The sequence below is a fragment of the Palaemon carinicauda genome, chromosome 16 (genome assembly GCF_036898095.1).
Source record: "Palaemon carinicauda isolate YSFRI2023 chromosome 16, ASM3689809v2, whole genome shotgun sequence".
In the NCBI taxonomy this organism is placed as follows: Eukaryota; Metazoa; Arthropoda; class Malacostraca; order Decapoda; family Palaemonidae; genus Palaemon; species Palaemon carinicauda.
Window position 1 is genome coordinate 111,379,062 of NC_090740.1, and position 23,296 is coordinate 111,402,357.

Genomic DNA, 23,296 nt, shown 5'->3' on the forward strand with positions numbered 1-23,296 from the left:
CGTCAGCAGAGTTGCCCGGTTGGGCAGAATGATCCATACCTTAGGCGAAGGTCTTCCTTAGGATCATCGACGGCTTCACCCCCGGCCCCCTCAGTCGATCCTTTCTTGTAAGGAAGGATCTGAGAGGGGATGTCCATAGTCGACCTCTCAGCCCTGATCAAGTTTGTCGAACAAACTTCGGCCAGCGTAGACCAGCAGAATCGATCAGACTGGTAACGAGGCGACAGGACTCCTTAAACCCTGGATCGGAAGGACGGGTACTTTCAATTTCCATTCCATCCATCTTCCAGGGTGCTCGTCGAATTCAGCCTAGACTGCAAGTATTCCTGCTTATGATGCAGTGTGGCTATCCCGCCGTGGCATAGCAGGTTTGTTTCCCCAGAGAACTCTCCCTGCCTTCCTCTTGGCCGCTCAGGTGCAGGCTTCCGCCTCCTCTGCTGTTTGGAGGGCTGGTCAACTCCGGTAGGCTCGGGTTTCGACCTTCTTCAGCTACGGGACAAGCTTCCGGATGCTTACCATGAGTGTGGGCTCATGGTATTTTGCTTGGAGCCTTCTCTTCCTCTGCCTCAACATCTGGAGTATCTGGCCATGATATTGAGTCAACCGCCTTACCACATTGGAAACCCCGCTTCTCGTCCGTCCAGCGAGGTTAAGCAACGTCGGTACTTGGATGGGTGACCACCTGGGGACGCTAGATTCTGTTACCACATCCTCCGAGCCTTCCTTGCGGTTGACTGGCAAGACTGAGGAGAGTCGCAGTACCTGTTCTCAGTCAAGCAGAGCTTTCAGCCCTACCTTGGAACGTTTCCTAGTTCTTCTTTCCTCATTGACCCGTCTATAGTCCGAACGGTCGCCTCAGGATAAGTTCCATGTGGGGCGATCCAAGTTCCGGTGGCTTCAGGCAATGTTTAACCGGACTCCCTGGCCCTATGGGACCAGCGGAACTATTAGACCTGCAATGGGTGTTGACCTATGGAGCCTCTTGATGGTAGTGGATATTGTCGTCCTTTCCCCACATTCTTGATGCGGTTCTCGGACTCGTCAAAGGAAAGGGGGGGGGGGGGGGGGCATGTTCCGGTCCAGGCCTATGGTCAAGACCTGAAGGATACCTCTCCATCATTCAGGCAGGCTTAGGGGCCTTAGTCTGGCCCCTCTTCAGATCCTACAGCTCCTGCCGAGTCGCCCCGTTGCGCGTCGACTTCATTCTAACCAGCAGGGGACGCATTTTCACACCTTCACATCTTGCAGTAGAGATACCGGGATGATTGAGATTCTCTCAATACCACCATCGGCTCTCTCATTCCAGGCAGGGGAATGTTTCTCTCAGACTATCCGAGCAGAGCCTCATAGAGAGAGTGAACCTAGGGGTCTTTGACCTTGGGTAACCAGCAAGTGCTGGTCTGGGGGACCTGATCGCGACAGCTTGGAACCTCAAGCTTCCGCTAGTCTTCCCCCCAGTCTCAGACCCCGAGACTCTGGCAAGATGCATTCCGGTGATGGTGGGACAACTTCGACGCCTGCGTCTTCCCTCCTTTTTGTCTGCGGACAATGGGCCTCAACAAGACCAGGTTGTCTGTCAACCTTTCAATGGGAGAGCTCCACTGGGACTATGCGCAGAACGGTTTCTGGACCCTCTGCTTCCCCTGACAGAACTCCCGGGAGAGCTTCTCCCACGGCGCAGACTACTCAAGCAACCACACTGCGACATCTCTCCCGAACCGGGGCGTCGCTTCGGCTTCATGCCTGGAGACACTACGCTTCCTCCTCTAGAAGAGACAACCCGCTACAGTCGCGGTACGGAGGTCGCGTCATTTGCGATAGTCATCCACAGGGGTCTCCCAGGCAAAGTGAAGAGTCTAAGGTGGTTGGTGCCGTGGGAGATATACCTCTTCCCTTGAGGCCTCTTCTCCAGCAATAACGGTCTTATTGCCTTTCGGCGGGAGGAAACTCCTTTCCGCTCTCGGCAATGAAGCCTGTCGCTCAGCCTTTCCCTGACCTTCAGGCTTAAAGGAATAACTTTTTCCTGCCCGCTGGATCTATCCTCGCTCATGCGAAGCTACGATCGTCCCTGCCCTAGTCGGAGGAAGACCTCCAACTTGGAGCATGGCTCGGACTTTTAGTCCTTTAAGAGATCTTCTCAAGACCCTTTTACGACAGGCCTCGGATTGTATTCCGCCTTGGGTCTTCTGCTCACTCTGGCCACGGCCAGTGTGTAAGCAATCTTCTTGGTCTCTTACTACTCCCCCCTTTCTAAGGAAGAGGGGAAGGCAACATTCAGGCTCGCTCCTGAGTTGTTGGCTAGACTCAGAATCTGAGGGTCCCGGCCCTTCGGTCCGATTCATTCAAGATTTCGAGTCTCCATTCTGTGTCTGATGTCCCAAGACCTTCTCTTTCTTGCCAGTAAGGAATCGAGAAGTTAGCGCTGGGAACAGCTGCAGTTTGTCCTCAGTTGCAGCCGATTTGGGAACACAAGGAGGACATGGGGGGAGAGTCACCAGTATACCTCTTCAGCCCGGACTCAAGGACATTCATCTCGACCTGTCTTCAGACTCTCCCCCGTCACGTCGCCCTACAGCACGATGTTGGATACATCGCAACGTCCCTCGCCTTCGAGTAATACTACTCTGTGACGCAGGTGCTACAAGCTGGAGTCTGGAAGCGTCTGATGACCTTTGCAGCCCGCTTCCTGCAGGGCGTGACCCACAGGAGTCTCGATACGTTTTCTATCGCTCTGTGGTGGCTACACAACAGCTGGTCTAACCTCAGGCTCCTTTTTGGACAGGTAGCAGAAGGTTGAGGACATTGTTATCAGGTTTTAGTCTGCATGAACGAAAGAAGTATGTCTGGCCCTTACTACTTTCTTCATCATCCCCTCTACGGGGAAGCAGCATCCTGGTCTCTGCATAGCTGACCTCGAACCTCTGCAGGTAAACCATGCTTCCTTGTGTTCCGAGTATTGAGTCAATACTGTCGCGTCCCCCATACCCTGACGAGGTGGTATTGGGAACGTCCTAACCCAGAGTTCCTTCTGGAACTCCAGGTCAACTGCCTAGGACGAGTCACACTTCTTCCTTCACACACAAGCTTACGTAGGCCATATGGTTCCTTGCGGAGCAAGGAACTTGTGAGGTGCAGGGACTCCTTTTCTCGAGTGCGACTCACTCGTATTCTGAGTCCCCGGGTAAAGCCAAAGCCAGTATGGCTGGGGACTTTCCACCCTTCCTAAGGGATACGTCACCCTTTGTAAATAGCGTGGTTTGTATTTCGGTTACGGAACAAATGACAAATTCGAAGATAATTTGTATTTTTCCTAACCATACAAACCTTAGCTATTTACACATATTTGTCCGCCAGCCCTGTCCCCCAAGACAAGTCCTACCTCTAAGTGAAAGTGAGTATTCACCTGTGTGTGAGGGGGAGGAGGGGTAGCTACCTACCACTCCCCTACCCCCCCGCTAACTAGCGCGGGGGTAATACACCCTCGTTAAATTCTAATGGCTCGCCATTTCAGCTACGCTAAAAGTAATACCCTTTGTAAATAGCTAAGGTTTGTATGGTTAGGAAAAATACAAATTATCTTCGAATTTGTCATGTTATATATAAACTATAAAAAGACTCATGTCAGCCTGGTCAACATAAAAACATTTGCTCCAACTTTGAACTTTTGAAGTTCTACTGATTCAACTACCCGATTAGGAAGATCATTCCACAACTTGGTAACAGCTGGAATAAAACTTCTAGAGTACTGTGTAGTATTGAACCTCATGATAGAGAAGGCCTGGCTATTAGAATTAACTGCCTGCCTAGTATTACGAACAGGATAGAGTTCTGTACTATGGTCTCTCTGAATATTTTCTGAATTTTTGAACCCACAGAAACTTTGATAGCAGAAGGTCCTTAATTTACAAACTTAATAGGTTCCAAGAAGCTGTTTGTGAGTTGGATTTTGTTCAATTTCGGCCTAGGGTAGGCCTAACCTGACTCCTATGCCTACAATTTCCAGCTACAAGTCAACAAAGAGTCCTGTTTAACCCTTTTACCCCCAAAGGACGTACTGGTACGTTTCACAAAACTCATCCCTTTACCCCCATGGACGTACCGGTACGTCCTTGCAAAAAACTGCTATTTACATTTTTTTTTCATATTTTTGATAATTTTTTGAGAAAATTCAGGCATTTTCCAAGAGAATGAGACCAACCTGACCTCTCTATGACAAAAATTAAGGCTGTTAGAGCAATTTAAGAAAAATATACTGCGAAATGTGCTGGGGAAAAAATAACCCTTTGGGGGTGAAGGGTTGGAAATTTCCAAAGAGCCTGGCGGTAAAAGGGTTAATTGAAATGATTGTTGGTTTATTGTAAATTGTTTTGCTTACTGTACTACATACATACATATACCAAGGCACTTCCCCCAATTTTGGAGGGTAGCCGACATCAACGAATGAAACAAAACAAAAATGTCGTGAATTTTTCTCCGACTTAGTGAAAACTAATGATTCTAGGCCCGATGGAATGGGCCAATTATAAGACCTTGAAGAGGTTTGCTTTCCAAAACAATTCAGTAGAGTTTCAATAAAATATGATCACAATTTTAAGTTTATTACAAAAATAATCATTTAATAAAATAAAAAAAATAAAAAAACACAATAACAAGTCAGGCAAATGAAAGTTAGATCTGTCACCCTTAGGGGGTTTGCAACATGTGCTCATGAAACACTGAGTCCACATTGGACTAAATAAGACGAAGTTTCGAGAATATACTATTGAATCTAGGGTAAATCACATACCAGTGCCTACAGACGTTATTTGATGCATAAAACAAATCCCCAATCCCAGGGATGACAAATTTACAGACCGATACAACTGTACATAATTCTTACTCACAAAGGAACCGACCTGGTATCGCGGTAGATAGGAGCTAGAGACAGAGAGACACACTAACTCATAGAGTACTTGTTAGAGTATTTCTTTTTCTGTTTCAAAGGAAATAAATATTGAGCAATTGTAAATGTCGTTTTGCTTAACCCTTTTACCCCCAGGCTCTTTGGAAATTTCCAACCCTTAACTCCCAAGGGGTTATTTTTCCCCCAGAACATTTTGCAGTATATATTTTTTAAATTGCTCTAACAGCCTTAATTTTTGTCATAGAGAGGTCAGGTTGGTCTCATTCTCTTGGAAAATGCCTGAATTTTCTCAAAAAATTATCAAAAATATGAAAAAAAAAAATTTTATAGCATTTTTTTGCAAGGACGTATCGGTAGGTCCATGGGGGTAAAGGGGTGAGTTTTGTGAAATGTACCAGTACGTCCTTTGGGGGTAAAAGGGTTAATGTACTAAATGATATAGTATTATTTTATTAGATTATTTCTTTATCTTATTACAGTATACAAATTTACATACAATATCTGAGATTTCAATTGGATTTGTTTGCATCTCCGAATGTTTGTAAGTTAAAGACCTTGTATATAATTTCTCTCCTTAATTTGTTTCCTTATAATTTCACCTCATTAAACCCAATTTTGAAAATCAGGGAGTTTTGCTTTAGTGGTCTGCTTAAGAAATATAATCACATACTGAAAATATTTCGTCATACCATTAAATTTAGTATCCTCAATGCTAGATGATTATTGTCTGATAAAGAGTCGCTGATAAGTATCAATACTGAAGGTTTTTATTAGTGTAAAGTTTCTGTAGGAAATGTAGATATTGGAGAATTATTTTTACCTGGCAGATTAAGTGATATAATCTTTGATTTTTAGTTCATGGATTTTGGTCTTATTGCTGACTAATTTATTATATATGTTAGGTTTTTTTATAATTAGCTATACATTGTCAGGATAGTAGTACCGATGTCAGGATAGTGATACTAATGATATCTCTATAAGACTATTGCCTCTTCCAGTGAAATTCAGGGAAAGTTGTGTTCGATTTCATCTTATTAATGTATGAAAGTCATCTCAGCAATACTATTTCATGTAGGATAACTGAAAAAAAAAACATCGAGACAATTTTTTTTTTTTACGTAGTAGGGATTTTTTTTTTATTAAGGTCACTTCCCATTGCTTATGTTCAGGTATGATCGAAGCTTCATCCTTTCAGCATAACTATTTCATCTATGGTACCTGAAGAAAATCATTTATTTTGAGACCGATTTTTTTTTTTGCAATATACTAGGGATCTTTTTTTATTAGGGTCACTTCCCATTGCTTATGTTCAGGTATGATCGAAGCTTGTCACCTCCACGTTCCAGTAACAGCTCTGGGTACGGAACTGGCAGTTCTTCGAGATCCTTCAATATCGACCAACGCACTACCAGTACTCAAGAGTACCACGAACCTTCAAGAATACAACAGTCGGAGTATATTGCAGAGCGACAAAACCACCAAGTTAGTATTTTTTCATGATTTGAAAAAGAAAAAAAGAAAAAAGTACACTATTATTATTGTTATTATTATTATTATTGTTATTATTATTATTATTATTGTTATTATTATTATTATTATAACTAGCTAAACCACAATCCTAGTTGAAAAAGCAAGATGTTATAAGCCCAAGGGCTCCAACAGGGAAAAATAGCTCAGTGAGGAAAGGAAATAAGGAAATAAATAAATGATCTGAGAAATAATGAACAATTAGGATAAAAATATTTTAAAAACAGTAACATCAAAACATATTCCATATAGGATACACTATACACTATATAGAATATTAATCCTCCTTTGTTTATATGGAGATATTTCTTAATTACAATTCAGAGGTGTCAAGACACTTCAACAATTCCGCAAACCTTTGTTTGGACATTCTCATCAATTCATAGTGGGCCAGAAAGTGTATTTTCTTAGACAAAATTAGGTATGCCTATTCAGACCATATACAACTGAGTGAATTTACTATTGTATCATTATAAACAAAACAGAATTGATATTTATTTGTTATACTGACTACTTTGCAGTATGATTTTCAACAAGTTTAATCATTAATTACTTTTTAATCAATATTACACAGCACAGTTTTTAAATTCATTTTTTACCTATTTGGGTGAACCATTTTAAATGTTAATTTTAACTTTTATTGGTGATTGGAGGACAAAATCTACAGTACACTTTCATCATTTAAGTGTGGTAATTTAGTTTATATGTTTTAGATAAAATTACAAACATATACTAAAGGTTTTATTTAAGATGTTGATAACAGCGTTTTTATGCTTGCTTCAGTAATTGGCTTTTTTAACTTTGCAAAGTCATATATCAATTTATTTCATCCTTTTCATTTCTGAAGTTTATGCTTCGATGATTAAGGGTTGAGTATACTTTTGTTCCGACACAGAGTACAAACCATTATGTCCTCTTTAGTTGGGAATCAATTTCGGCGAAACTAAAATTTATACCTTAGTAAAGAGGAAATTGATACCCTACTAACTAAAGGTTTGTATGTTAGGAAAAATACAAATTGATTTCAAATTTGTTATGTTTCCTACAGTAAAATATTAAAGATTAAATGATCTGATTAATACATTCACAGAATAATAACATCGGCGACTACGATCGAACCGTCGATTACGAAAGAAACTTTGACTATGCGGGAACCCTTTCAAGCACAAGCTCAGGTCACTCTAGTGACCGATGGCCAGAACACCTTGAAGATCAGACTGCCCTAGATTCTCCACCGCCCTTACCTGCAAGATCCTCTCAGGTCTGTAGTATTCGCAATCGTTGCTGAAACCTTTGTTTTATTACTTATTATTGTGTGCCATATTCTCTCTTAACCCTTTATAACAATTTTCATAACCTGAGAAATACCCTTTACCCTATCGTTGTGGATTGATAGATATTTTGCTGTGTGTGCTAAATGTTGATCACTCTGTACCAAGTATTGAATTGTGCCATAGTTTTCATCAAAACCAGAGTAACATATTAATTGCTTTTCTCCCCTCTCATTCAGAACTGTTGCCTATTTACCTTATATCTACTGTCGCTGTCTTCTAATTTCAGGTCAACTGACTTTAATAAATCCCTGAACTAAATCTGATATCTTGTTGAGGTAAATTTTGGTGAATACTTTTAGCTTCCTTTTTCTTTATTTTCATTTTCCTCGATTGCAATTTATTGACAAAAATTTTGTCTTTTTCTATTTTTTTATGAAATCCAGTTTTTATTGCAATTTTGCATGGCTGCATAACTACAAAAAAAGTTATTCTTACTCCCATTCCAATAACTTGAGAGATTACAACCTTACCCGCTAGTCCCCATAAATGCATGTTGGAAGGTTATTTTTTCCTTGTTTCAGGGAATTATAGACAAGATACCATGTGTTCAATGTGATGATTCATTGATATCTTTTATAGCCTATATTTCTTCTATGGTATTATTTTTAGGAAAATTATTTTTTTATTTGTCATCATTATAGTCCAAAATGATTAGGCTTATCCAATAGGTGTTATTCCTGCCTCCTCTTTATCAGAAAAGACAAAATCAATCAAACCTGTGGCGAGCTGAAAGATTTGTGAAATGTTCTCTTATATTATGGAAAGTTAATTTCTTCCATGGTTCGGCTGGCATCAGTACCTATACTGGATAGATATAATACACATACCAGAAAGGTCTCCTTAATTGTGTTTTTATATAATGAGTATGGAAAACATACCAGAAAGGTCTCTTTAATTGTTTTTTTATATAATGAGTATGGAAAATATTCCCTTCTGTTCTATTTGTGTTTTCTATAAAATTTAATAACAGGCCACAAATCTACATTAGGTTAACTTCAAATTTTCATCTATTAGTTGGATTAAAAATAGCATATTAACTATTTATGCTAATATGGCATTAACCAGTTTAAAGCTATGATTATGCTTAATATGTGCAAATCAAAAAAAAGGATTTTGCCAAGCATTTAGACCTGAACATGCCAGATGTTGTAACCTAACTGTACTAGGAGACGTTAGTGTCCAACATGTGATTCTCAGATTAACTGTGTGTGCCTGTCAATCAATAATAATTGCTGCCAACTCATGGTTTGTCCATATAATTTACCTCCACTTCTTTGACCTGTTAGAATGGATGAATGTATGAATTTGGATCAGTAAGCAACATGGTTCAAGAGGAGGGGAAATCGTGAAGTTGCACTTTAAAGTCAAAATAGATTAGAAGGAAAGCAGATCTGGAGGGAAAGTTAAAGGATACTGTGGGGCACACTTCATACATACATCATGTGTGGGTCGACCTAATGGGGTCCCTTCATTTATGGTGCATAATGAAAATTACTAGAGAGTTGTAAAGACTAACCTGTATTTATATACATGCAGTCCCCTAAGTGGAGACTTACTTAACCAAGCTGGTATCAGATATCAAAGTTCAAGGGTTGATGAATAAGGCAGAAAACTTCAAATTTTCCTAGCGAGATGTCTTTGGCATCTACTGTCTTGCGCTCTGTCTTAATTACCTAGAATGAAGTGAAGTCTTGAAGAAATAGAATGTGTACTGTAGTTAAAGATGAATCTTTAATTTTTAATAAGGACCTGCTTTTGATACATCATCTTCATTCCAACTCAATTAGGAAATTTCTTTAATTTGATGAACTAAAACATGACAACAGTTCAGTTTCTTTCATTCTTGTTTATACATTAAACATTTAACCCTTTTACCCCCAAAGGACGTACTGGTACGTTTCACAAAACTCATCCCTTTACCCCCATGGATGTACCGGTACGTCCTTGCAAAAAAATGCTATTTAAATTTTTTTTTTTTGTACCGGTACGTCCTTGCAAAAAAATGCTATAAAAATTTTTTTTTTTTTCATATTTTTGATAATTTTTTGAGAAAATTCAGGCATTTTCCAAGAGAATGAGACCAACCTGACCTCTCTATGACAAAAATTAAGGCTGTTAGAGCAATTTAAAAAAAAATATACTGCAAAATGTGCTGGGGAAAAAATAACCCCTTGGGGGTTAAGGGTTGGAAATTTCCAAAGAGCCTGGGGGTAAAAGGGTTAACCATTTAGTAAACTATTTTAGGGAACTTATTTTGTCAAGCCCTTTTTCACACTTGTTATACAGTAAATCCAAAGAACATGTAATGTTAAATGCAAAGAAATGCTGGCAAATGAATCGTTTAAATCTATCAATTTAGTATATATTTTGAAGACATCTTCAATAGAGTTTATACACAGTGGTAGAAATTTAAATTTTATAAGCTTAGGAAGAGTACAAACAAACTCACTAACGCATTGTAAAGAATATTGAAAAATGCAAACATATTGTAGGTACAAAATTAAGCAAATTGTGTCATTAGAGGAGCTCTGGTACAAAATAAGCTATGGAGTAAGAGATTTTGTGATATGCAAAAGGAATAACTAATGAATTGGGAACATTGTAAAGTTGAAAACCATGTTGTGCTAGATGAGCAGGTCTTAGAAAACCTTGAGCATTTCTGTTACCTTGAGAAGACACTGCACTTTGAAATGCGAGTTGAGAAAGCGGTAAGAGTGAAAGTAGTTCGATCATAGATGAAATAGGGATAGATTAATACATACATACATATACCAAGGCACTTCCCCCAATTTTGGGGGTAGCCGACATCAACAAATGAAAGAAAACAAAAAAAAAAGGGGACCTCTACTCTCTACGTTCCTCCCAGCCTAACCAGGGACTCAACCGAGTTCAGCTGGTACTGCTAGGGTGCCACAGCCCACCCTCCCCCATTATCCACCACAAATGAAGCTTCATAATGCTGAATCCCCTACTGCTGCTACCTCCGCGGTCATCTAAGGCATCGGAGGCAGCAGCAGGGCCTACCAGAACTGCGTCACAATCGCTCGCCATTTATTCCTATTTCTAGCACGAGAAAGAGTAAAGACTTATGGATGGTTCTGAAACCTGTAACATGTATGCTGAACTTGAACTACTAAGATCCATAGCTTAAGTTTGGAAAAAAAGATTAAGATGGTTTGGACATGTGATGAGAAGGAATGAGAAATAACTGGTTTTAAAAGCATTTAGAGATGAAAGTAATAAGACAAACACTTTAATTGCAGGAAGGCCCGCAAATTTTTGGAGTGCAGATAACATATCTCATCTGTAACTCCATAAGATGAAATGGTGACAAAAACTTATAATTATAAAGTGGACAATACCAAGTTTTTGTATTTGTTATTATTATTATTATTATTACTTGCTAAGCTATTTTTGTTAAGTGTTTGTTAGTTGTTAAGGAGTTCACAGCTTCTTGTCTCTATTATGTATGCTGTGTGTAATTTTTGAGTAGTTAGTGTCATTTGTAGAATTATTATAAGATGACATGATTCCGGTCGTTTATCTTTTTTTTTTTTTTTTTTTTTTTTTTTTTTTTTTTTTTTTTTTTTTTGAGATTCCAGGGGATCCAATATTATCATGGGTAAAACACACACAGTTCTACTACTTGCTAGTTTTAAGATATTATTTTGGTTGCGATTTACAAAAAAATTATTTTTCATTATAAAATCTACAGTTTTGTTCTTTTTTGAAAGCTTTTTTTTTTTTTTTTAATATCGTCACCCTCATAAACTAACAGCCTAAGTCATTTTCTCCGCTTGTTGGGAAATAAAAAAAAAAACCTTCTCATTTCCTAATTATTTATATCATTTCCTTGAGCTTCAATTCACAAATTCTTAACAGAAGAATTTGTGAATTAGAATTTGTTAATTGAAGCTCAATACAATGATATAAAGAATTAGGAAATGAAAAGGTTTTTTTTATTTCCCAACAAGTGGAGAAAATGACTAAAGCAGTTAGTTTATGAGGGTGACGATATGTTGCACTGTTTATTTGTATGTTGTTTTAGTGAAGATTAATTCTAAACTTTCTGAAGATGGCATAAAAAGTGTTTTATATTATTACTTTTTGTAGTTAAAAGTTCTGCTTTCTTATCACTATAGCATCAGTCCAATTTTGAAAGTACGTTTAATCTGCAGAGCACTAAACGACGGGGCGACCTCTTCCAATCGTCTTTCCATAATCGGGGGAACTCGAGCCATCCACCCCACTTGAGTCACACTCCTTCGGGAGCACACCCTGGCTACTGTGCTCCTGGTACTAATTCCTTCACACCAACACCTTTAATAACATCATCTCCATCTCCTACATCTCAATGTCAAGCCTCTGTCGGCATTTATGCTCCTCCTCACGTGTGGTCCCACCCCAAGCTCGATGGTACGACCGATGCTTTGAGCGACAATGCCAACTATGCGGTGCCTCCCCCCAATCCTCGACCCCTGCATGTAAACCCAGAGGATGGAGCTCATGTAAGCAGATATTCCTTTAGATTCTGTTACCTTGGTAGACTTTTTGTTTCAGTGGAATGACAGAACACTGGTGCATGTTGCTATGAAAATCTTGTTATTGATCAAATTTAACTTGTTTGGATTACTAATTCAAAATTATAATTTCATGTCTCTATTTCTGTGCTTCTAAACATTTATCAGTACCCTATGTTTTTATAGCCTGTATATTTTCATATATCAAATTCGCTATAACAGATTTTTTAAATGAACAGCTTGCGGGTTCTGGTGATTATGACAACGCTCCTCTAAGGATTGACAACCAGAGACTGAAGCAAGTGACTGAGGGACCAGTAATGACTACAGCTATTGTCCCACCCGCTGCCGTCATCTCCCAAGGACAGGTATTGCAAATCTCTGTTTAAGATATGTTAACCATTGTGAAAGTTCTTGAAAATCTGTGTTCGTATATAAAAAGTCTTGTAATGCTGTTTTCTATGGTACTAGGAAGTTTTGAAAATTAACACAAAAATGTTCTTAGTTTCATACAAAGAATGAAATTAAGGTTTTACAAATGCCATGCGACTCAACTAGGTAGAGAGTCCAAATGTAGGATTGCTAGTAGCAAAAGAAATTTTGAGAAAAATCAAGGTTGGAAGGGTAACGTTACACTGTTTATATGAGTGGATCCAAATCTTTGTCTGGTATAAGATTTGCTTGTTATTTCTACGAACTCCCCCTGATGTTCATAATCCTTCTGTAAGATGCAGTAAACAGTTATAACCCTTAGTGAAGGGACACTATGTAATTATGACCAGTAAACCCAATCCATGCTGTTGAATCAGTGGAACTTTAGAAGTTCAAACCTGAAACCTGTTGCAAATACTTTTTTGTTCAATAAGTTGTTGTACTATAGTTTTCTACTAAAAACCTCTTTTGTCAAAGGAACATCATCCATTCCAGGTTACTAAACAATTCAGCCAAAACTTAAATTTTGAAAATAGAGATTACATAACTGCTAGAGAAGAGAGTGATAGAGGAAGTAATGAGAGCCTTCCCCAGGGTTTTACAAGCGAGTTCCAAGTTCCCAAGCCATGGGGGGTTTGGACGCCAGTTCTAGATGTCTGTCTCATTTCTAAACAGGTGTACAGCTCTTACCAATATTCTAATGGAAACTATTTCATCATTCCAGTGAGCAATGAGGAAATGGAATTGCATGGTTTTGATAGACGGGACATATGTTCACTTATACATTCCTATTCATCCAGAATCAAAGAAACTCCGTTGTTTTATGAACAGCTCATAAATATATCAATTAAATTGCCTGTAGTTTTGGTCTTAGGACACCTCCCCAAGCCCTTGCATGAATTATAGCTCTAATCTCGTAATAGCTGAGATTTCTAGCCATCAGGAGCTCTTTTATATTTGGACGGTTTTCTCATTTTGAATGCGTCTCTATAAACGGCTGAGTCCAGTAAGTTTTGTTGCTTAGGTTATTGAGAAGGTTTGGGGTCTTGATTAGTGTGGAGAAATCCCTTCCGGCTCTAAGCTGAAGGTTTCTATGTTTGGAAAAGTTCTTTTTCAGGATTGTCCATCTTAAAATCTTAAAAGAAGATTCAGTCTTTCCTTCATTTGTTGAAATTGAAGCCCCTATCAGTTCATATGTGGATAAGGCTCCCAGGGACCCTGACATCTCTTGGAAATTTTTTTTCAATGAGTCACTTAAAAATAAGGGATTTTCAGTGACATTTCAACTGACATTGGAACAAAACTTCCAGTCTATACACAATATCATACATTCCAGTGATCCAAAACCAACTACAACTAGGGAAATGGTGGAACAACCTTCATTGTTTAGCTCTGGGCGTGTCGTTGGCATTAAGAGTTCTAGACTTCTCATATTTCTTGCATACCGCCTAGGCAGGGTGGTTGAAGGAATCAGACCTACGTAGCAGATTTCGGGAACACTTGATTGCAATACTGTTTCAGGATTGGAGCCATTTATTTTAAGAGTAATTCTAAAGGTATGAGATAGGAGGGCTACTCTGCAAACCCACTAGTAGTCTTCTCTATTTAAGTTTGTCAAAATATATAGGACAATGATGATAGGTATTAAAATCGTAAGTTTTATTTTATAGATTTTGTTTCTGTGTATGTAGTAGTAGTTCTAAAAACGAAATTTTAAGTGGCTAAACCTAGTGAATGATAATTTCAGGTGAATGAGTATATTGCATGGAGAAATGAAAGGTTGAATGGTAATGTGCGATCATCCAGCCTTCCAAACAACTCGGCGCGTTTACCTGGACAAGAGGAAAGCAATTCTTCCACCGAACGGTTGTATCCAACACGTAGTGAAGGTATGTGTTTTGACTTTTTTACTTCATCATGTACAGAAAGAAACAATTTCAAGGTTTATTCTTCAGCTGTAGATTTTTATTGATTTGATGTACGGGCATTTCCCTCTGAAATAAGATCACCAATTACAGTATTCCTGTAAAATTCATATTATAAATCTGTTCTGTAAAACCTTGCTAACACGAAGGCTTAGGAGCCACAAAATTTATGCTGAATTTGCTTAAATGATTATTTGCTGCTTTAAATTACAGTATTCCTGTAAAATTTATATTATCAATCTGTTCTGTAAAACCTTGCTAACACAAAGGCTTAGGAGCCACGAAATTTATGCTGAATTTGCTTAAATGATTATTTGTTGCTATAAAGTTAGAAATGTTTTAAAGGTGTCATGTAATATAGAATTCCATTTAGAATTTTCATTAAAAAAATCAGACCAGACAACAAATTGTCTTAAACTCATTGAATATATCTGTAACTGAAGTAAAAGTCTTCGTTATTCAGTAAACAGCTGTTGTCTACTGAAAGGTAAAACAAAATGTCAGGTTTTCCAAATAAGATTTTGAATTTAGAAACGAAAGAAAAACACAGAAATATATAATTATTGGTAAAAAATTTGAAAAAGTCAAAGACTAGGAGGCATATAACTCAATTTTTTCGTGTTTTCAATTTGCCAAGTTAGAGTTGATTTTTTTTTAACTAACAATTTGTGGAAGTAGGGTGGAATGACTTAACTGTATTTTATCTATTTTGGTGAATTTTCAGTTAATGTGATACATGTTTGTGAATTTCTGTATGGTAAAGTGGAAGCATTTCTGAAGTTTGTAACTTTTGTATTCGTCAGATGAATTATCTGCTAGCAGTGGTTCACCTCACAGCAAACGTAGAGTCAAAGGTGGCAATACTACTCCTTCTTCTGCGTCATCTAGAAACCAGTCCCCTCGCACAGTTGGCACAGAGGCTCGCTTGCGTCAAGCAGCAACACCCAGAAAGAGTAGTCACAGGAATTCAGCCAATTTAGGGTCTTCAAGTTTACAAGAGGAACTTTTTAAACTCATCAATCCTGATTATATATCAGATGTTGAATCTACGGTATCCAAAGAGACCAGTGTTGCTGATCGACCCAGGGCGTACAGTGTAAGTCTAGGAGTCCCTGTTAGTATTGCTGGATCATCAGCCCAAGGAAGTCAAGGTAATAACAATAGTTCTTTGGATCGCTTATCATTGAAGTCTGGGAGCAGCAGTTCTAGCAGTGATCGACAGAATCAAACACAGATGTCGTCCAGTAAGCCTAACGCTGCTTGTCCAAACCAGGGACCAATAGTGTCATCACAGTCTGGTGGAGGACATTATCGTAATTATCAGAACAGTGGAAACATTCAGCAGCAACATGCAACAACACCATCCCCTACCAATTCTAACAGTAACCAGAATAGTTCAAGTCGTGCAGAAGTGCCAGAAGTTGTTGTTCTGACAGCCAGGCCAGCAACTGTAATTTCAAACTCCTCTGCAACATCTAGCCCTGCCACAATTAGTGATCAGCGGTTAGATCAGAAGGGTTTAGGAAATCATGAGCAGCAACATTCAGCACATCAAGCCTCACAAGAAAGGTTAGTACAACTGTTAATTTATGAAAATGTGGGATTTGGAGGAGGGAGAAGTCTAATTGGAAAGGGACCTCTGGTAGTGGTATCACTCACCCCATTTTTAATACTGACAACCTTTAGGGGTGAGCGAGCTGGATATACTCCTGGCATTCCATGCAACTTTTTTCTCTGGTATATTTAGCCGTATTTAAACCTTTGAAATGGTGCTTTAAGGAGCATTTCACTGGGCGACACAGGTTCCTCGCCCAGAAATAGATTTTTCCTTCTTCAAAATCCCTTTTTTAAGATGAGTAATTTTCCATGGTATACATTAGAAAATTAAAATCAACAAAAATGATAGGCTTAGAATTATGTCCTAGATGTTGATAGTTTCTTTTTAATTTCCTTGAAACCAAAGAGATTCATAAATTGTCATAAAAGGCACAAAAGATAACTTTCCAATTTGAATACCAGAGCTCGTCAGTAATTCTTAGTAGACCTTTATTTCTACTCCAACATAATAATAGTCCCCCCTGTCCTCTCCGTCGCTGCGGCCCCTAGCCGCACTTTCTACTTTTCAACTCCGTTCTTGTTTCCTTTCTTCCATCTTGCCGTACAACCTCTTGGGCACTGAATAGCTTCATAGGGTCTGGCATTGGACTAAATAGGTATTAACTTTGACTCATTGGACTGGTAAATCTCCATCTCTTTAATGATAATGTATAGCCTGAATCCCTAGATACAAATACTGTACGCTTCATGGCTCCTCTCATTCATTTTGAGCTTAGAAAATATCCTACACCTTGTTTATTCTCGACCAGCTTTTATGCCTTATCTGTTACATTCAAAACCGAGTACAGTGATACCTCTGGATACGAAAGTTTCTGCTTACGAAAAATTCAGGATATGAAAAGCGATACAAAGATTTTTATGCCCCAGTATACGAAAAAATTTTCAGGATACGAAAAACTTACGAGATCCCAACTCGTCGCTGAGAGTACAGTACCTTTTTTTTCAGGGTATCAACCCTTAATTTAGGTGTACAGGTAACAATACACCTTCACTGATCCAAATGCTTTACATACAGTACTATAACTTTTATACAGCAGTAAAGAACTGACCGTTTTCTTAGGGCTTGGAGGGGATAACTAGGCTATAACTACAATATTGAATAATCTCATGGTGGTTTCTGGAATGGATTAGGCTGTTTTTAACGGTTGGGTTAATTATTGAATGATAGAAATGGCTGCATTGCATGTTTATTACTACAGTTTAGCATGTTTATGAAAAAAAAGGTGTCTTTTCTTAAGGCTTGGAACGGATTAGGCTATTTTCATGTAAAACGCGACTCAGGATACGAAAAAAATCAGCATACGAAACCGTATCTTGAACGGATTACTTTCGTATGCTGAGGCATCACTGTACTGTATTTGATCCTACACGTTTCACTTGGCAATCAGTTAGCCACTTTAGCAGTATACACAGTATCCAAATTTGACTGTTATGTTTGGCTAACAAAATATCCAAATATGTAAACTTTTTTCATTTTGTAAGTGTTAGCCTCTCTTTTTCACTAAAAAAGATGATGCTGTGTTCTACTGTTAAGATCATTAACCCAGAAGATTTTCATATTTGCACTGATTGTTAGGTGTGATGGAATTATTCAAAATTTACTGTCCGAAAATATAATCTTTCACAACAAACCGAATGCTCTTTATAAATTGCACACCTCTGGCATAAATACAGAACTATCCTGGATATCCTGCTATTGTAGGTAAATAAACATTGAATAATCCTGGTTTTCCTGATCATATAGATATTAAAGGAAGAAGTCACACTTTATTTCATGCATTTAAGTAATGAATACTCTACACCGACACTAAAACATGTTTTTTTGTGGACTCTAGACTTTAGAGAACACAAATTATTAAACAGACAAATATAATACTCAACTTGGAAGCAGGGATCTCTAAAACGTCGGACATCTTCCAGAAAACACTTAGCACACGAGCAAAACAAAACACGTCTGTCCAATGCAAGTGCTGATGAGGAATGAGGTATATTCAGCAATAACTATGCCTTAGAAATGGTGCTAGAGGAGCATTTCACTGGGCGATACAGGTTCCTCGCCCAGAAATAGATTTATCCTTTGTAAAAATCCCTTTATTTGACACATCCCTTGTTATTATTATTACTAACTAATCTACAAGATGATGTAGATCAGTGAACAAGACCAATCATGATCTTGCTAATACAGTAGGTAAAAGAAAGAAATTGTTTTTTGGATTTTGAAAGGGTCATAACAGTACTGAATTAGTAGCCTTCAAAATAGAAGTTTTTAATGAGAGTGCATGGATGTAGTGAGAATGGGAGAGCAGCAGTAAATGTGGAATTACCATGATAAAACTGATAAGAATCCTCTGATAATTATAGGGAAGAGTTAATGATGAAGACCTGAACGAGATGAAAATTCAGGCAGAAGTGTAAAAGACAGGAGAGTAGAGGGAATTTGTTTCTTATCTAGTACAGTATTATAAATAGAAATTCTGACCTAAAACATTAAAAAAAAATGTTTTGTACTAAAAGATTAAAGGCTCTAGTAAAGGAATGTTTTTGTAAACTAATATTAATATTTTGGAGGTGCTGCTTATTATGTGAATGTAACTATGTCAGCTGAAAGTTCAGGACTCATAGTTTTAAGCAAGAATGTGGGCATGGTGCTTGTGATTTAGGTAAACAGTTTAAATGACATATTTTCCATTATAAGCATATTTTAATTGTTTAATTTTGCTCAGACTATACAGGATTTTTAATGCAAATTATTAATATCATTACTTGCTAAGCTACAACCCTAGTATGAAAATCAGGATTCTATAATATATGCCCAGGGGCTCCAAACAGGGAAAACAGCCCTGTGAGGAAATGAAACAATGGAAAATAAAATATTTTAAGAACAGTAACAACATTATAATAAATATTTTCTTTATAAACTAAAAAAATTTATATTCTTCAAATTTTAGGGACGTCTGTTCTGCTAGTAACCAGTGTGCTCCTATTAAGAATAACCGTGAAAATAGGGGACCAGAAGCTGAGAAGAACACGGGCTTAGATGTTGACCAAGAATGGATGTCTTTAGTGAATACAGCTACGCAAGCCATCACAAAGAGTGGAGACATAATAGGCAACAACCAGACCCATATTGTACCTGGATCAACTCAAAATTGGTCGCACCAGTCAAGCGGACGGTGAGCTGCGCTAATTTTTCTCATTTGTTTCAATGAATATAGGAGCATAATTTGTCTAAACTTTTCTGGGGAAGTCTTTGGCCACAGACATTAAAAGTATTATTTTGTTGAATTTTACCTCTAAGCCATATTGTTTACATTTATGAAGCTCTAGCTTTTTATATTTAGCAAAAATTTTTATAAACATACACCTTCCTCTCTTGGAACCACAAGGCTTGAAGCACCAGATTGGGTTGCAAAAAACACGATGAATAGTAACCCCATATAAATGGTTTTGTAGAGCTAAGAAAAATACACATTGTATAAAATTTGTAGTATTTAAAGAAACAGTATCTTGTATACTTATCACCTTAAAAAGTTTATTGTTTTTAGGCTAATATTTATTTGTGATTAAAAAAACTTATTACTTCTTTTCTTCAGACAAATGGAGGACAAAGTAGGACCCTCTGAGCCTTCCATCTTGCACGATCGCGTTGTTCAGCTAGAACGTAGGTTAGCTGCAGAACAGCAGAGATCCGAACAACTCGAGGATGAAGTTAGTCAGTTACGGACTGAAAATCGCAAATTGCAGGAAGACAGTCGAGCAGCAGCACAGCAGCTTCACCAGTTTACTGAATGGTTTTTTAACACGATTGAGAAATCTTAATTTTCTTAACACTAAAAGTACATGAATTTAGAATTGTTCATTAAATTCTCAAGTGCAGCTTCATATATGATGCAGTGATAGGATTGAAATAGCTTTTATAAAACAGTAGTGAGAGCTGTGTATTGAAATTTTCATAGCTGTGCCATTTTTTGTTTGGGAAATATTTAAATTATTTCGATCAACGAAAAGTGTACTATATATACATTTTACTCTCAAAACCAAGTAAGTAATCTAAATGAGATGTTATATAATGCTGTCAACAAAAATTTCACTTTTCATGAAAGGTTAGTCATTACATTAAACTACGTAAAAATGTCAGTATAAAAGCAAGAGCTGGACTCTGAAGGGAAACAAAAAAAGATCTGGCTGCACATTTTTTTTAACCAATCAGCCATCCATTCATGCAACAGCTTTTAATTGCTTTAAATAGCCCAGGCAACTTTACTTAAAAATTCAAATTTGCCGATATACCTAGTGCCTTACAGTATTGTTACCAAATTACATTTTGATTGTATTAGTGTAGTAAATCATTATAAATAACTTACTATACAAAAACTAATTTGTTTATACATTCATTAATGTGAATGAAAAATGCCTCACTTGTACATTATTAAGCCAAAGAACCCTTTTGTTGTAAGGATAGCACTAATTTTGTTTACTTATAACTAATAAGTACGATGAAAACTGTAAGGGCAAAGTATAAATCTTTTCTGAGACTTTTGTCTAACAGTTATGTCATAGTTTTCTATCCTTTACCATGTATAAGATTAGAATTTTAATACAAAATCATTTCAACTGTACATAAAATAAAATTATTATGATAAATCCAATTTTGTTATTTGTTTACAAGTGTGTTTTTTTTTTATTTTGTTTTAATGAATCTTAGGTTGTAGTCATTAAGCTAACTATCGAAGCCGCTACTGGACCTCACCCGCTCTCTCTCTCTGACATCCCCGTCCTTCCTGATAAACTTAAGTTTCACGTGGATATTTAGGGTTTTTAGTAGAGTTTTGAACAAGGTACAGTATATTTCTTCTGTTACTTGTAGTTAACAGTGGTTCAATCTAAAGTTGTGAGGAACGTGAGAATTGTTCCTGTAAACTTACAGCAGAATGGTTCAAGTCGATATCTCGAGTCTGTGGTGCCATTATGTCATTAATGTATTAGCAAAAAAAAAAAATTGACTAATATGGTAGTATAGAAAACCCTAAACAAAAAATTTCCAGTGTTAAAGGTTAGCTTCTCTATTTACCTTTAAATACAATTGTTATACTTTATATCCTTTTCAGAATAAGATCTCTCTGAGGAAGGCCACTTAGTGCGGCTACTACGACTACCATATCCACATTTTTCCTTTGGCATGTCACCTTGCAAGGATGGGATACCACCCGAGGAAAGGGCGTTAAAGGCTCCTGCTCACTTTTCCTCTCCTGAACTGGAAATGACTCGATATAAGAAAAGACGACTTTGGTTACTCCGTAGAACGAGTAATTTTTTATCTTATGAATAATATGCATGGGATTAGCTGAGAGAGGTAAAATAATCTTTGTCATTATGACATCTCACGGCCGAGTACAAATTATCCGAATTCTAAAGTTAGAGACCTGGTAATCAACCTGGGTTGACATACACAAGTAACGTCAGCGGTTCTACGTGCTTGGGTAGGGATAGCACAGAGGTCGTTTATCTCTAGGATGTGGAATGACACGTCATTGCACAGAGGAATATGATCGGGTGCTGGAATGGTGGCATGTACAGACATGTCAGCTTGTGAACATTATGGTACAAGGACGTGTTGTCGTTACGGTAGTAGGGACAGGATTTTTGCCTTCCCCGACTGCCCGTTAGGGATGATGCAATGATGTTCTGACAATGTGGCCAGACCAATAAATTGTGAGTCATGACCACTCCAGAGGAAGGGCATATAACATCGGCTTGAGTGATAAGGTTATTCCAAGTAAAGCTTGGAGGAATTACTTAAGAGCAATGCTGTCGGGCCACAGTAGTCTACAATCACGAATGTGACGTTCTTCTGCGAGAGTGAGGGGAGACTTTCGACACTCTCATGGAAGAAATCTCAAAAATGCAAGTCATCCTTTTTGGAACTCTGCCATAAATGCTCATCACTAAGCACAGTGGGGGCAAGGGAGATGTAAATAAATGTGTGCTCTGTAATCAGGAACAACATACACTAGGACACGATCGCTTGCATCAAGTGCAGGAACCGTAACCAGGGGATCAGTCTTGGAAGTGCCTCACAATCTCTAGGACCATGTGCTAAAATTATCATCAATATGTTAAGTAATCGTATCCTGCCTGTTGTCCTCTGTTACCAGGGACCGGAACAGGGTGGAAAATATCGTGTGCCACAAACTAATTTATGCTTCTTGCTATCCAAGGAAGACAATGAAGAGAGGTATTCCTTTCAGTTGGTTTCTTGCGACGGGAACGATACTTCTCCATTAGGATGACAGTCACTGCCTACAATACTCTTGTGGAGCACCTGTTACCATTACAGTTTGGGGCACAGTGGATTTGGATCTATTTCGACCAGACTCATGAAGGTGTCACAAAGGCGACCATCACTGCAAGCATTACACTAGCAAACTCTATCAGAAGAATAATTTTAGAAAGCACTGCAAGAGTAAGGTCCAGTATACTATGATTCATGATGCACGCAGTATTGAGTGGATGCGATGGGAAAAAAAAAAAAAAAAAACCTTTCGACACAAAACCGCACCGCCAACTTATTAATGGGCCGGCCTTTTGATGCGTTGCTCAGTGTTGCGTCAGCATTCAAAGCTGAAGGACATCCTCTCAGTAGTCTCCTGGTAGAGTAAATTATCTGCATACATCCTCTCTCAATGACAGCTGAACTGCAACTAGGCAGATAGCACATGAAAACAACCAAGCAGTGTTGCAGTACAGTTTGGCCGCTAGTAATTTTTTCAACACTACTGCACCACGAGGCTGATACACGAATCAGAGTTTGTACTGGGCTTCATTCAGTGTTGAGTGTGTTCTGATTGTAAAGCAGCAAGAGAGAACAACCTTTTACAACAACCCAGTGAAGAGTAAAGCTTGCCTCATATCAGCATATAAAACTGCATAGTAACTTGTGATTACCTATTATTTAGGCACCCTTACTTTTTGTCCGAGTAAACCCATATAAATTACTATACAGTACTTCGTTTCTGCGTAAGAATCAAAAGTTTGGTC

General features: G+C 38.1%; 1 protein-coding gene across 3 annotated transcripts in view; it reads left to right on the plus strand.

Annotated features, from left to right (window-relative positions):
- Positions 1 to 20,907, plus strand: part of LOC137655795 (signal-induced proliferation-associated 1-like protein 1) — a 92,954-nt gene extending 72,047 nt beyond the window's left edge. For 2 of the 3 annotated variants that reach the window (XM_068389944.1, XM_068389946.1), the window contains 8 exons: positions 6,217 to 6,385; positions 7,521 to 7,691; positions 11,943 to 12,272; positions 12,524 to 12,652; positions 14,464 to 14,605; positions 15,445 to 16,210; positions 19,207 to 19,431; positions 19,852 to 20,907. In XM_068389944.1, coding sequence (XP_068246045.1) covers positions 6,217 to 6,385; positions 7,521 to 7,691; positions 11,943 to 12,272; positions 12,524 to 12,652; positions 14,464 to 14,605; positions 15,445 to 16,210; positions 19,207 to 19,431; positions 19,852 to 20,077 — 2,158 coding nt within the window. In that variant the 3' untranslated portion in view covers positions 20,078 to 20,907. The remainder of the gene's footprint in view (positions 1 to 6,216; positions 6,386 to 7,520; positions 7,692 to 11,942; positions 12,273 to 12,523; positions 12,653 to 14,463; positions 14,606 to 15,444; positions 16,211 to 19,206; positions 19,432 to 19,851) is intronic. The other variant, XM_068389945.1, reaches the window with a different exon arrangement.
- Positions 20,908 to 23,296: the final 2,389 nt, after the last annotated feature.